The sequence below is a fragment of the Marmota flaviventris genome, chromosome 9, assembly GCF_047511675.1.
Source record: "Marmota flaviventris isolate mMarFla1 chromosome 9, mMarFla1.hap1, whole genome shotgun sequence".
Classification (NCBI taxonomy): domain Eukaryota; kingdom Metazoa; phylum Chordata; class Mammalia; order Rodentia; family Sciuridae; genus Marmota; species Marmota flaviventris.
The window spans coordinates 13,328,389-13,343,338 of NC_092506.1; the positions used below are offsets into that span (position 1 = coordinate 13,328,389).

The window sequence follows — 14,950 nt, forward strand, 5'->3', positions numbered from 1 at the left end:
GCCAAGATGTTTCCTTTGCAAAGTCCACAGATGCTGCAGATGCTAGAGAAGTCCTTAAGGAAGAGCCTCCCCGAGTCCTTAAAGGTGAGGGTGGAACATTGTGAGAAAAAAAAATGTAGCATTACCTGCTTATACTAAAAAATGAGACTAAAAATGGGAATGCTCTCAATTCAATGATTTAAATTCTCACCTTAGAAACTTAAAAAGTAGGCGGGTATTAACCCTTTACCAAGCTGAATGAAGGAAATTGAACAATAAACAGATTTTTTAAAAAATAAAAGAATGTGAGTGCAGAAAAACAACACAAAAACCCAACACATCCAAATTATGGTTCTTATAAGTATCAAATGATGTTGATAATATTGTAACCAAACTGACCAGGAAAGAAGAAGACACAGATTACATGTCAGGAATAAAATAGAAAACACTACTGCAAATCCATAGACATTATAAGCATAATAATAAATAAAATGTGCCTACTGTTATCAGTGCTGCATTCATAGGTTTCAGTATTTATTCTGTGAAAAGCACACATTACCAAAGGTCTTTGAAGAGGAATATGTTACGTAAATTACTCTCTGTATGGAAATGAAAACTTTCCAACACAGAAATCTCCCATCTGGGTGGCTTCACTGGCAATCACTACCACACATATGAGAAAAAAATTACACCAGTTCTACACAAATTCGTTCAGGATATAACAAAGATGGGAGAGTATCTTCAAGTTCATTTTGTGAGTCCAGAATTACCCTAATAACAAAACCAGAAATAGATAAGAAAACTACAGAATTGCATCTGTCATTAACATAGATGAGAAACAAATTCTTAACAAAATACTATCAAATCAAGCATAAAAACATTTAAAATATACATCATATCATAAACATGGAGATTTTCCTGAGAACTCAAGGCACATTCAAAAATCAAGCAGAAATCCCCCAGTATGATGGCACATGCCTATAATCCCAGTCACTGTGTGGAGGGGCATAGCTAAGACAAGTTCAAAGCCAGCCTGGCCCAGTCAGTGAGACCATAAGTGACACATATATGATATATATATATATATATATATATATATATATATATATATCTCATATATGTGATATATATGTAACACATATGATATATAAAAATATATAACTTTAATCTCTATGTAAAGGTTTTTTCCCATGTGTATCTCCAAATATATATGTGTGTATTAATATACATATACATATATATAGAATGCAAGAAAATAGATATTAAACTTATTAATTTTATTGTTTATAAATTTATGTGTATATGTAAATTAATGGAAGAATTTGGAAAAAATATAAAACTAAATTCTATATAATACGGACCAATTAGGCACACATGTAACAAATATATCACAATGAATCCCACAGTTATGTATAATTATAATGTACTAATAAAAATTTAAAAGTTAATAATGTACCAATAAAAACTCTACAATGTAAGAGTGAGCATTATTTATTTTATCTATCTGGTATTTATATATATAAAATATTCTCATGATTTTATGCAAAAATCTGTTTGGTTTTGCTTAGGGTAATGATATACATCCTGAAGACTGAAGTACACGATCTATTAGTTACAAACCCTGATTCCTAGGAATAAGGCTTGTTGGGGTTAAACAAGGCACCTGGCTGTTCCTTTGTAATGTGCAGATTCTCATGTTGTTGAAACGTTTTAGGTCTATGGAACTGTCTTCCACATAAACCAGGGGAACCCATTCAAGCTAAAGGCCCTGGTGGACAAATGGCCAGATTTTAACACAGTAGTTGTGCGCCCTCAGGAGCAGGTAAGTTGTCTGGGGTCGAATGACAATGACTTTGTTTGTATTTGCTGTGTGTGTGACATGAACCTGGAAGGAAGTATGGTGGACCCCAGGGAAACAGAAAGGAATCACGGTGGTGGTCCTCTAGTCTTGTTCTCAATGAGCTCACAGCCTGGAGGAAAACAGAAAAGCAGAAGAATTGCAATATGGTGTGAAAATGTGCAAGAGCACACAAGAGCACTTATGTTGTAGGAAGTTGTTTTTGTGTTAAGATTATACTTTAGACGAAGAAGTAGTTCTGATTCAAAGTTGATTAAAATCAGTGATTTCAGAGGTTGGTTGTAGGGAAAGGATAAAAAGACTTGCAAGTAGGCATTCCATCAAAACTGAATTGTGATGTTCAATAGGTCTTGAGATAATGACAAGAGTAGGGGAACATTTTGTAAGCTGAGAAAATAACTCCTACAATATGTGAAGTTAAATGTAAAGAATGTTAGAGAAATATGAGAAACAATTTACAATATTTAAGATGTATATTTTCAGTGCTACGCTTTGAAAAATAACAAGCAAAGTGATCGATACACTTTAAATACAAATACATTTTAACACATTGAAAATTCATGCATACAAAAATATAAAGCTTAACCATATAGTATCATTTTGATATAAAACATTAACAAATGGAATATAACCATGTAGTGCTTTTAAGCAGAAGCGAAGAGGTAATAATCATTACTATGTGTACATATAAAAGTAAAACTCACAATTAGAAGTAGATACCCAATGAACTCCTCAATACTTCAATAATGTATTTGTGATGTGTAGATCCTACACCTATCTATGTATGAATGTTGAGACATAAAATCAAGAAAAAAACAACTACAGGGTGTTGTTAAGGAATATACAAGGTTAAAAGATGCTGTTTGTAACATCAAGAACATTAATTGTGGGAAGTAGAATAAAAGTCTAGAGTTTTTGTAAGTGACAGAAGACTAGTTGTTATCAGCTGTAAATAGCCATTAACAGCATAAGATGTGCAGAGGGGAGGGGTTGGGACAGTGCAGATGGGAAGAACAGTAGAATGAGACAGACATCATACCCTATATATATGTATGAGTACACTACTGGTGTGGCTCAGCACCATGTACAGCCAGAGGAATGAGAAGTTATGCTTCATTTGTGTACAATGTCTAAAAATGCATTCTACTGTCATGTATAACTAATTTGAGCAAATTTAAAAAATAGAGAAAAAAGTATAAAATGTTTTCTGCAAACCTCCTAATTATCACAAACTACAGCAGCTATAGGACCAATAAAGAGAGAGTAATCACAATTAGCACTATAGGATATTATCAAATCACGAAGTTAGACAATAAGAGTGGAAGCAAGGAAGAATAGATAGAAAAACAATCAGAAATCAAATAAAACAACAATAAGAAGTTCTTACTTTTCAGTAATAACCTTAAATACAAATGGATCAAATATCCCCATCCAAACATGGAGTGGATGAATGGGTAAGAAAGCAAGCTACAACTACATGCTGCATCCCATTAAGTTTGGTAGAAGCAGTTCTAATAGCAAATGATAGCAAAAATGCTTTTCATAAAAAGAATGAATCCAAATAAATAATCTAATGTTATACCTCAAGAAACTAGAAAAGAAGAACAAACTAAACCCAAAGTTAGCAGGGGGAAAGAAATACAAACATCCAAAAAGAAATAAATTGAATAAGGAATCAAAAATTTATAGAGAGAACCAATAAGACTAGGAGTAGGTCTGTTTGAAAATATAACAAAATTGACAATACTAGTCTAAGTAAAAAAGAGGGAAGACTCAAACTCAAAATGAAACTAATAATATTGCAATAGACACATCAGAAAGAAAAAGGATTATAAGAAACTATTATGAATAATCATTTGCCCCAAATTGAATATTCTGGAGGAAACAGATAAATGTCTAAAAAAATACAACCTACCGATATTAACTCTGGAAGAAATAGACAACAAATCAAGAGATTGGAGAAGTGATTTAAAAAAAAAAAAAAACCTCCTAAGAAACAAAAACTCAGGAGTAGATGGCTTCACAGCTGGATTCCACCAAACATGCAATGCAAAGAAGAATTCATACCAGTGCTCCTTGAATTCTTCCAAAATATAGAGCTTGAAGGAATACTTTCAAATATACTGTGGGAGGACTACCATTACCTTTAAACTCAAAAAAAGATGTCACTAGAAAACTATTGGCCATTTACTCTGATGAATATTTTGAAGTAAAAATCCTCAATGAAATATTAACAAACTAAATTACATAATATGTCAAAAGATGTATACACTGTGACCAGTGATATTATCCCTGGCATGTAAGACTGGGTTAGCACAAGCAAATCAATCACCGTAATACGTCATGTTAATAGATAAAGAACACATGGCCGTTTCAAGGGAGGTGGAAACATTTTTTTGTTTGTTTGTTTGCTTTTTTTGACAACATCCAATATTCTTTCTTGGCAAAAATTTGTAACAGCTTAAGTATAGAATGAAAGTTCTTCAACATAAAATTAGAACTACCATTTGACCTAGAAGTTCCTCTCTGGCCATGTATCAAAAGAAATGAAATCACCATTGTGTAAAGATAGTTGCACTCCTCATATTTATTATAGCGTTAGTCATAAAAGCCAAGATATGGAAATAACCTGAGGGTCCATGGACAGATGAATGGATAAATTGATACACACACACACACACATACACACAAAACACGCACGCACACACATACATAATAGAATGTAATTTAGCCCCCAAAAGAAATGAAATCAATATCAGAAGATGCAGATCAAGCAGCAACCTCCAAGCCCTCCACAGCCCAGAAAGAAGGCAGTGAAAAAAGACCTGACTAGAGAGATGGGTGACCGAGTAAACGGAATAAAACTCAGTATGGGACAACCTGAGCTTTGGAGAGACTTGAGGTTTGGTTATCAGAACAGAAAATAAGGACAGAGTTCTTTAACCCTGAACCTAGATCCGGGGCGGGGGTGGGGGAGGAGGGAGCAGCAACAAAGAGAAAGAGGGACAGGAAAAGCACGTCATCCCGCTTCTTGAGCAGCAGCTGAACAAATCAGAACAGGATAGGAGCTGGAAAGTCAGTGACGGAGATGAAGCAGTTTAACCCAACTTGTGGATGGAAAGCCATCCTGGTCATGGCTGCAGTTTTGTAGAATTCACATCTAGCCCTACTCCCTAGAAGAAATTCAATCACTGCAGTGTCTCCCCACTTTCAGATAGCAACCCCCCCCAAAAAAAAAAAAAAAAAAACCAATCCAGAGGAACACCTTTGCAGTGATTGGTCTAGAAGGAACTTGTAGAGTATTGTTGCTAACAAAGCTGCTGAAATCCCTTCCCCCTCATCACAGACAAGAGGAATGGGATGGAGCAAACCCAAGAGCTATGCACTCCCGGGAAGTTCTAGCCTAACCCTGCTGCTCCACACAGCAGCCCTGGGAGCTCAGGCAGACATGGGAGCAGATAGCCACAATTCACAGCCGTGGGCAGTGAGAACACAGTGCAGGGGGAACAACTGTCTCTGTGCCAGGCAGCAGAGGGGACGAGTGCCTGCAGATCACAGGCGTGGGCAGTGGGAGCTGGGACATAGGCAGGAAAACTGTCTCTGTCTCAGTGGAGAGGAATGACGTGTGATTTACAACTGTGGGGAGTAAGTTTGGACATAGGCAGACTGCAGGCCGAGTCTCTTTCCCAATCACGGGGATGGCGCCCCAGGGATCTGTGATTTGCTTTGGTCAGGAGGGATGCTTTTGCACCAGAGACCACCCACAGAGAACTCACAATCACAGGTCCCACACTTAGAGACAACCACCAGGCTCTATGCCACTTTGCAAAGGGCCCTGTGGAGGGGAGGGAGGGGAGCAGGTCCATGGGGACTCCATTGAAGTCAAAGCAGCAGCCCTGAGACCTGCATTCTGTGCCCTGGCACCCAATAGACACAGCCAGCAGATGCAGCACAGTACCCCCCAAATATCAGCCTCAGACCCCTGGGTTGAGGAAAAAGGACCAGCTGGTGGGAGGTCCATAGCAACCAGGGGAGTGGCTCCTTTACCCCTGCCCCTCTGGGGGACCAGAGCTGAAGAGTGATGAACATCATCTGAAGGTCTCACATATTGATGAAAACCAAACCTGGAAGACTCAGTAAGATGTCTCCACCTTGGTATGGTTTACTCTAAATAGCTCAAAGGCCAACTTTGGTCATACATATATTACTCTTCATTTTGATTACAGAGTTATTTTCCCCTAGTATTTGACTGCCTTTCTTCTGAGGATTTAAACATTAATTGGAATAACTCTCTTTGTTTCCCTAGCTTTGGTTTACACTTGTTCCACTTAGCACTTCCTTCCCTTTTACATTGCCTGCAACTGCCTCAAATCCTCCCTCCTTGTCCATATTTATCTTCTTTTTACTTTGGTTTGTATTATTCTTTTCTATCTTTTTTCTTTCTCTCTTCTTTTACCCAATTTTCTCTCCTCCCCTTTTCAGCCCCTATATAATGCAATAGCCATTTTCCCGTCTTTAATAAATAATTTTTCGACCTCTTGAAGAACATTGCTACAACTGTATACCTGGGTTAAAGGAACTGTGAAGAACAATATCAACCAGTCTTTGTTTTTCCTGAGGTTTATTAGTATATAACTTTGCTGGGAAGTGTTTGAAGTAAATAGGGTTTAGTTCTTTCTCTCAAAGCAAACCTGATACTGGGAATAGCAGAGGACAGACCACATTGAGAGTAAGTATAAATATCTGAATATTCATGCAGCCTGGAGTTCTTAAGAGAAAAAAAGCTCACTGCATTGTTATACAAAAGAAGAAGTGATAGTCATAGATGGTGGATATACATGCTATATATGAAAACCACCCCAAATAGCCCACAGCACGTCAATAACTGATCCCATTGACACCAGTGGAAGAAATGTCTGAGAAAGAATTTAGAAAGTTCATAGTTAAAATGTTCAATGTCTAAAAGAAGATGTAAGAAGTGAACTTAGAAACAAAATACAGGAAGTAAAAGTTAATTTCAAAGAAGAGATAGGTGTTCTAAGAAAGCACCAAATGGAAATACTGAAAATGGAAGATGTAATAAATCAATTTAAAAATTTAATGGAAAGCGTCACTAATAGATTTGAAGACAGATTCTCAGGCCTTGAAGACAAAGTATATTATCTTGAAATAAAGTTGACAATGAAGAAAAGATGTTAAGAGACCGTGACCAGAATATTCAGGAAAACTGGGATAACATTATGAGACCAAATTTAAGAATCATTGAGGTTGAAGTTGGCTCCAAAATACAAATTGAAGGAAAGTACAACTTTTTCAATGAAATAGTTTTGGAAAAATGCCCAAATCTTAGGGATAAGATGGAAATCAAAAAAACAAGAATCAGATAGAACCCCAAATAGGCATAATAAAAAAAATCCTCCCCAAGAAACATTATAGTGTAAATGCCTGACATACAGAATAAGGATAGAATTTTAAAAATCAAAAGAGCAGGTCACATTTATAGGTAAGCCAATTTGGACTTAAACTGACTCTTCATCCCAGACCCTAAAATTAAGAAGGGCTTGGAATAATACATGTGGTCTTTGAAAGAAAAATAGGTGCCAACCAAGGTTACTATATACAGCAAAATTATTCTTCATAAATTATACTCAGTGAAATATTTCATGCAGAAGAAATAAAAAATAAAAATGAAAGCATGTATAGGGATGAATAACACCAGAAGAATAATCAATTAAAGGGAAATCAAGTCTGAATTAAGAATTAGAAATAAGTCAAAATGGCAGGAAATTAAAAAAAAAATCATCTCTCTATAATAATATTGAATGTAAATGGTCTAAATTCTTCAATCAAAAGACATAGATTGGCAGATTGGATTAAAGAACAAGACCCAACCATATGATGTTTACCAGAAACTCACCTTATAGGCAGACATCCACAGACTGAAGGCAAAAGGATGAGAAAAGATATAATATACAAATAGAAACAGAAAATAAGCAGAGGTAGCTACTTTCATATCAGCCAAAGTAGATTTCAAGCCAAAATTAATCAGAAGAGACAAAGAAGTACTTATTAAGGGAATCGTCCAACAAGAAGAAATAATGATTGTAAATATTTATTCCTAAAGCAACTATGGACCTACATGCATAAAACAAACCCTATTCAATATAAAGAACCAAACAGACCACATTATAATCATATTGGGTGATTTCAATTCACCTCTCTCACCATTTCATAGATCATCAAAATGAACCAAGTCAAAATTCTTCAGAACTAAAAAATACTATTTATAAGGTGGACCTAAAAAACATTCATAGAATATAAGACAATTGAAATAATTTCCTCCTCAGCAAAACATGGAATTTTCTGTAAATTAGATCATATTTAAAGGCACAAAACAAATATTAGCAATCAAAAATAGAGATAATTTCTTGCATCCTATCAGAACATAATGGAATGAAATTAGAAATTAACAATAACATAAAAAACAAACCACTCTAACACCTTGGGATTAAACAATACACTTGAAAATGAGGAATGGATTGCAGAAGAAATCAGGAGAGAAATAAAAAATTCTTAGAAACAAATGGGCTGGGGTTGTAGCTCAGTGGTAGAGCACTTGCCTGGAATGCGTGAGGCACTGGGTTCAATTCTCAGCACCACATATAAATAAAATAAAGGTCCATCAACAATTTTTAAAAATTGAAAAAGGAAACAAATGAAAATATAGATAAAACATATCAAAATCTCTGGGATAGTATGAAAGCAGTTTTAAGAGAAAACTTTATATCTGAGTTCCTATATTAAAAAAATATAAAGAAAACAAATAAATAATATAACATTATACCTCATGGCCGTAGAAAGAGAAAAATTAAAACCAAAATCAATAGAACACAGGAAATAATTAAGATCAGAACCAACATTAATAAAACTGAGAATTAAAAAGATAAAAAAAAAACTGGGGTTGTGGCTCAGTAGCAGAGCGCTTGCCTAGCATATGTGAGGCACTGCGTTTGCTTCTCAGCACCACATATAAATAAATAAAATACAGGTCCATTGACAACTAAAAACCAAAACAAAAAAAGATACAAAGGGCCAATGAAACAAAGAGTTGGTTCTTTGAAAAGATAAACAACATTGGTAACAATCAAACTAACCATTGGTTTCATTGGTTTTTGTGGTTCTATAATGAACTAATTAAAGAAAAAACTATGAATAAATAGAAGGAAGACCAGTAGAGAAGAGGAAAGGGAATGGAAGAGGAAAGAGGAGTGAGAAAGGGGAAGTACTGGGGACTGAATTGGAGCAAATTATATTCTGTGCTTGCATAATCATGTCAACGTGAATCCCTCTATTACATATAATTATAATGTGCTAATAAAAAAATAAGGAGATCTTACCAGTTTTGATAAAATGAATCTGCACAACATTTGCTAAGGAAAATAAGCCAATCACAGAAAACTTTTACATAACCTCACTTCTATGTGAATCTTTTAAACATCCACCTTATATAGATATAACAGTCATTAACCAGATAAGAAGTGTGTTTATGGTGAGGAGACAAAAAGACATCAGCTAGAGGAATCTAACTAGCAGATATAAATAATGAAGACGTGTACCTTCCAATGTATGGTAAAGACCAGAGCAATGAAATGTTACTTTTTTTCTACTAAATTAGTAAATTCTAGCTGTTATCCCCTCCCCAAAGAAAGAAAGAATGGTAACTATGTGAGATTTCAGGTCTGCTAATTTGCTTCAGTAAATATTTTAATATCTATATGCATCCAGTAATATCATTTTGTTAGCTTAAATATATGCGATGAAGTTTTTATAAAAAACCGAGAAACAACACAGAATACAAAAATGAATTTAAATTCCTTACTAAATTCTAAAAATGAAAGCATGTTTGCTTTTTGAATGTTATATAAAAATACTGAGTGCTAGTGATATTATTGCTGAGTTCCGAGTGCATTTCTATGCAAAATTTTGCAACTGTTCTATAATAGCTGGGTATTTGTTATCTGGACCTTTCTTCAGCTTCAAATTATCCCCACTCTAACTTACTAACTTTGAGAAGGACTTTGTGAACAAATTCTGTGTTTTGATTTTGCTAGGAATATAAATTATTTTCATTAACACTAGTGTTTGGGGTTTATGTTTTAGAGACACCATGGATTCTCATTCTGTATCCCTTTACCGTGTATAGATAAAAATTTATATATGATGCTACCCATATTCATTTAATATTATAAGTTCAAAAAGCTTTTGTTCTGAGACTGTTTAAAAGAGTAAGATTTGTTCTTGCAACTGGAGCTTGCTTTTAATAATACGATTTTTCCTTTTCCTCCTGAAGATTCCAAAATTAAGGAAAAGTGCTTCTTTTGTATGTCTTTGGTTGATTTGAAATTGTAATGGAACACACTTTTGATTCACAACACTTTTTTAACATAAATTTAATGGATTTCTTAGCTTGGTTGCCTGATTTAATGATTCAGGAGTGATGATAATATGTGAAGAAAACGTATTTAACCATATAATGTAATAGTATAAGGAAGTGTTAGACACAAATATTGAAATCTCTTGGGATGATCAAATTGACTTATTCCCTGTTGCCCAACCAAACAGGACATGACAGATGACCTTGATCACTACACCAACATCTATCAAATCTAGTCTAAGGAGCTCAAGAGCTGTCAAGAATCTCTTGCCTTATCAGATGTCATTAACTGGAAACAACATTTGCAGATCCAAAGTAAGGGGACTGGGGTATGTGCTGGCTGCTAGACCCTGTGTCTACCTGTAGGACCACTTTTCACCTCAAGCACATTCCCCAAAATTCTTCCCCCAAGTCTCAGAATCTCAACCTAGTGTCCATTACTCGTATTGACTGTCACCACCTCTGCAGGGGAGTAGAATTCACATATTGTGCACTATGTGGTTGTTATTAGTAACTCTTGAGCAAGGTAATTTCTTGTAAGCTGAAGATTCAAAATATATTTTGCAACATATTCAGCATCCCTCAGAATATTGGGTGTGAGAGCAGAGACTGTCTTCTGGTCTTCCATTCCTGGAATAAGAATACAGCTCCTAGTGTCATAGAGAAGCTCCCAGGTCACCAAGGAGGATATCTGCTGTGGTTATAAACCTGCCCTCTAGAGTCAGACTCTAAAGGTAGCATCCTTGCTCTGCCTCCTGCTTTGTGATCTTTAAAGTGATGTAATATACCTATTGCTGTTTCCTCATAAGTGAAAATGAGGAACCTAAAACACGGGGTCGGTGTAAGGATTAAATGAATTAGCAGACAAATACGTGGGCATGTGCACAATCAACATAGGCTTCTACAGGATGGGAGTTTAGCTCAGTGCTAGGGAATCTTTCTAGCATAAGCAGGGCCCTGGGTTCAATCTCCTGTACTGCAAAAGATAGGTTACTATGAATTATATATTCCTCTCCTTTGATTTCAGAGTGACAGCCAGCATTTTTGGTACTATTTTTGTATAAGAGAAAACCTGCTCCAGGGAGTGACTTGGTCACATCACACTGTTGGTGGCATTACCAGAAGCAAGAGTGAGTCATGGTTCCTCTGGGCCCCTTCTTGTACCTTGCACATGGTTACTTCTCTCCTTCCTTCCTCCCTCCTAGGTTCACAGTCCAGCTTGGATGAGGTGATACAAAGTCTTGCTGCTGCTAACTCGGTCCAGGTCAAGAGAACACAGTGCATTCTGTACATGATGCCTCAGACAGCAAGGAAACTGGTGCCTTTCCTGGTGGATATGAAGAACTTACGTCCTGAATCTGGGGGACCCCAGATCAAGTGAGTGTGATTAAAGATGCTCTCTCTGCACTGCTCACATGTCACTAGAGTGTCTTCCCAACCTCCCTCCCTGCGTTCTCTCTCACCTCCCAGAGTCCCTCTCCTGGATGATCACCTGCTTAAAAGCCACCATTTCTCACCTCATCTTGAACAAAATGCAAACTCTTTATAGAGCCCACAAGACCTGCACCCTCACCTCCTGGATGTCACCTTGACCTTGCTGCTCACTCAGCAGCCCTGGCCTTCCTTATGCCATTTGACCTCATGCTCTTGCTCCTGCCTCTGCACCACTGAACTTGCTCTTTGCCTGCTTCAAACATCCTTCCTCAGATCTCCACATGTTATCTCTTTTTTGTTATTGCTCTTCATTCTCTCAAAATTTATTTCCTTTGACAGTTTTTTGAGATTGCCATGGGTAATATCACCCCGGTCATAATTCTTCATGATGAAATCCAATTTTAACTTTCTTTATCAGACTTATCATTACCTGAAAACACCTTATTGGGTATTTATCTACCTGTTGTTTGAAGAGCCTCCCCTGACCCACTTATAATCTCATGAGAGCAGGAATCTTCTCTATATTGTTCACTAACATATTCTCCATAGCCGGAATAATGCACATAGTAGGTTCTTAATAGATATGCATTTAATGAATCCACTTCACAGACAAAATGTTTTCCAATATAAAGAACTTGAAATAATCATATATTTTCCTCCATTAATTTCCAGTGTAATATGAAGTAGAACCCATTGATAGCAACTTTATCTGTAGATGATCAATGTCTTGCCCTCGGTGTGATAATATGCCCAGAAGAGCTTTATTCACATTGCAAAGTGAATTGAAGCCTGCAGAGCACCTCCTGGTCTAGAACCTTACTGAATCCTCTTACACATCCTATGAGATAGTCAGGGTAGGAGGCATCATTCCTGTTTCCCAACAGAGAGCAGGACCCTCCATGATGTGGCTTGTTTACTACATGGATGGTGAAGGCCATAACTATGATTTAAGTCTAAATCTTCTATTCCCACATAGTGGGATCTTTGCAAGATCCCTCTCAAAACCTCTTTCCTCTACCAAAGAGATCTTCAGACTTCAGTATTCCATTATGTGAGCCATCTGAAGTCCATATGGGTGACTCTCAGGACTCCGGCTTTCCCAAGTGTTCAACATGGTGGTCAAGGACCACTAAATACACACACCCTAAGATTCTAAGATTCTAAGCTCTGGCTTTACTGCTTGCTAGAATGTTCTTCTTATAGGTATTTTTTTTTTCTGTTTGCCCACTTATCTGTAAAATAGGGTTGAAATCATCAGGTCTATATTATGTGGAGAGCCAAAGCAATGTTGAGAACAATACTTAATTTTTGTGGAGTTCTTTAGTGTTTTGTGGCACTGAATGCATTTCCGTCTTTTGAAATTAATATTACCATTTTATGCAATAAGAGGTGGAGGCAGAGAAATATTAAGTTACCTGCCTGAGATCCCACAGTTAGTAGGATTATGATCCCAGCTTGGCTGCTGAGACTATTCCATTACCTGTGTTCCTACATGCCTCTCAAATAAATAAAATGCCTCATAAGTGTGCATGATATTATGGCCTGTTCTTTTCCCTTTTTCTCAACAGGAACCAAGAGATGTTTAAACTCTCATCGCTGGATATTACGCATGCTGCTTTGGTGAATAAATTCTGGCATTTTGGTGGCAATGAAAGAAGCCAGAGATTCATTGAGTGCTGTATCCTGGCCTTCCCCAGCTCCTGTCTTCTGGGGCCTGAAGGGACCCCTGTGTCATGGGCTCTAATGGACCACACTGGGGAGATGCGAATGGCAGCCACTGTGCCTGAGTACCGGGCCCAAGGCCTTGTCTCCTATATAATATATACTCAGACCCAGGTTCAAGAGAAGCTTGGCTTCCCTGTGTATAACCATACGGAGAAAGCCAACAAAATCATACAGAAAATGAGTCAAAGTCTGCATCATGTCCCCATGCCCTGTGACTGGAACCAGTGGAACTGTGCACCTCTGAAGCTGGCCTTCAACAGAAGCTAGTGTCGGTGGTTGTGGTTTGGCTGGATGAGCAGAGAAAGAGAGAAAGAACAAATTGTAATCGGAGTAAAGGAGTGGGCATTGCTGGGGTCTGGAGAAGCCATGTGAGTGGTCCACAGGACCACCATGATCCCTGCATCAAGCTACCCTTCAGATCCAGCAGGCCGGCATGGCTAGACCTCTCTGGCCTTGTTCAATTTCCTGAACTTCTGGATTTCAGTGACACTTTTCCTTTTTATTCCCCCTCCCCACCCACCCACTGGTAGTGCTGGGGTTGACCCAGGGCCACCACTGAGCTTCATCCCTAGATGCTCAGTGACACTTTTTTGAGCAGCCTGATGACCTACTGCTTTTCCTTGAAATCTTGTCCCATCTCACATGTGGATTAATGTGGATTATTGCCAATGGTCAGATCCTTTCAATTTTGCCAGGTTGTGTTCTTAAGAATAGTATGTTTCTCTCTCTCTCTCTCTCTCTCTCTCTCTCTCTCTCTCTCTCTCTCTCTCTCTCTCTCCCTCTCTCCTTCTTCTTCTATGACTCCTTTATTTAGTGGCCAACATGTGTCCCTTCTTTTTAGAAGATATGTTGAAGTGGTTCTTTCATGGCTGACTCTTTGATCTCTGTCTGACAACCATGTTAAATATTATAAAAACAAATGTATAATAATAGGTGGATATGGTAGCTGGGAGACTCATTTTTCACAATGTATTTTATTGTGTATATTTCATGTATACAACATGATGTTTTGGAATACACATAGATACTAAAAGTCACTGTAGTCAAACAAATTAACAGAACCATCATTTTGCATAGTTACCTGTTTGTGTGTGTGACAAGAGCAGCTAAAATCCTATTTAGCATGAATCTCATACAGTACAATTTTATTACTTAAAGTCCTCAGGTTGTACATGAGACCTCTAACCTGGCCACTCTACATGTGTGCTATGCTTTTATCCTTGACTTACATTTTCCCTTCCCCTCTCTCCTTCTAGTAACCACTATTTTGTTCTCTATCTCTATGTATTTGAGATTCTACATATACATGTCTTACATAACATTCTTCTCTCTTGATTCTTTCACTTAATATAATACCATCTAGATTTATTCTTGTTGTGACAAATGTCATGATTTTGTTTATTTGTAGGACTTAATAATATTACATTATATTTACACACACATATGTATATGCATACATACATCACACACATTATAGTTTCTTTTTTTCCATTTGTCCATTAGAGGACATTTAGTGTTGC

General features: G+C 36.9%; 1 protein-coding gene across 1 annotated transcript; it reads left to right on the forward strand.

Annotated features, from left to right (window-relative positions):
* Positions 1-6: 6 nt before the first annotated feature.
* On the forward strand, positions 7-13,697 carry LOC114099825 (glycine N-phenylacetyltransferase-like). Its single transcript, XM_027944337.2, is given in 5 exon segments — positions 7-84; positions 1,694-1,801; positions 10,460-10,586; positions 11,477-11,648; positions 13,274-13,697. Coding segments are annotated over 5 exon segments (909 nt in total).
* The last annotated feature ends 1,253 nt before the right edge of the window (positions 13,698-14,950 follow it).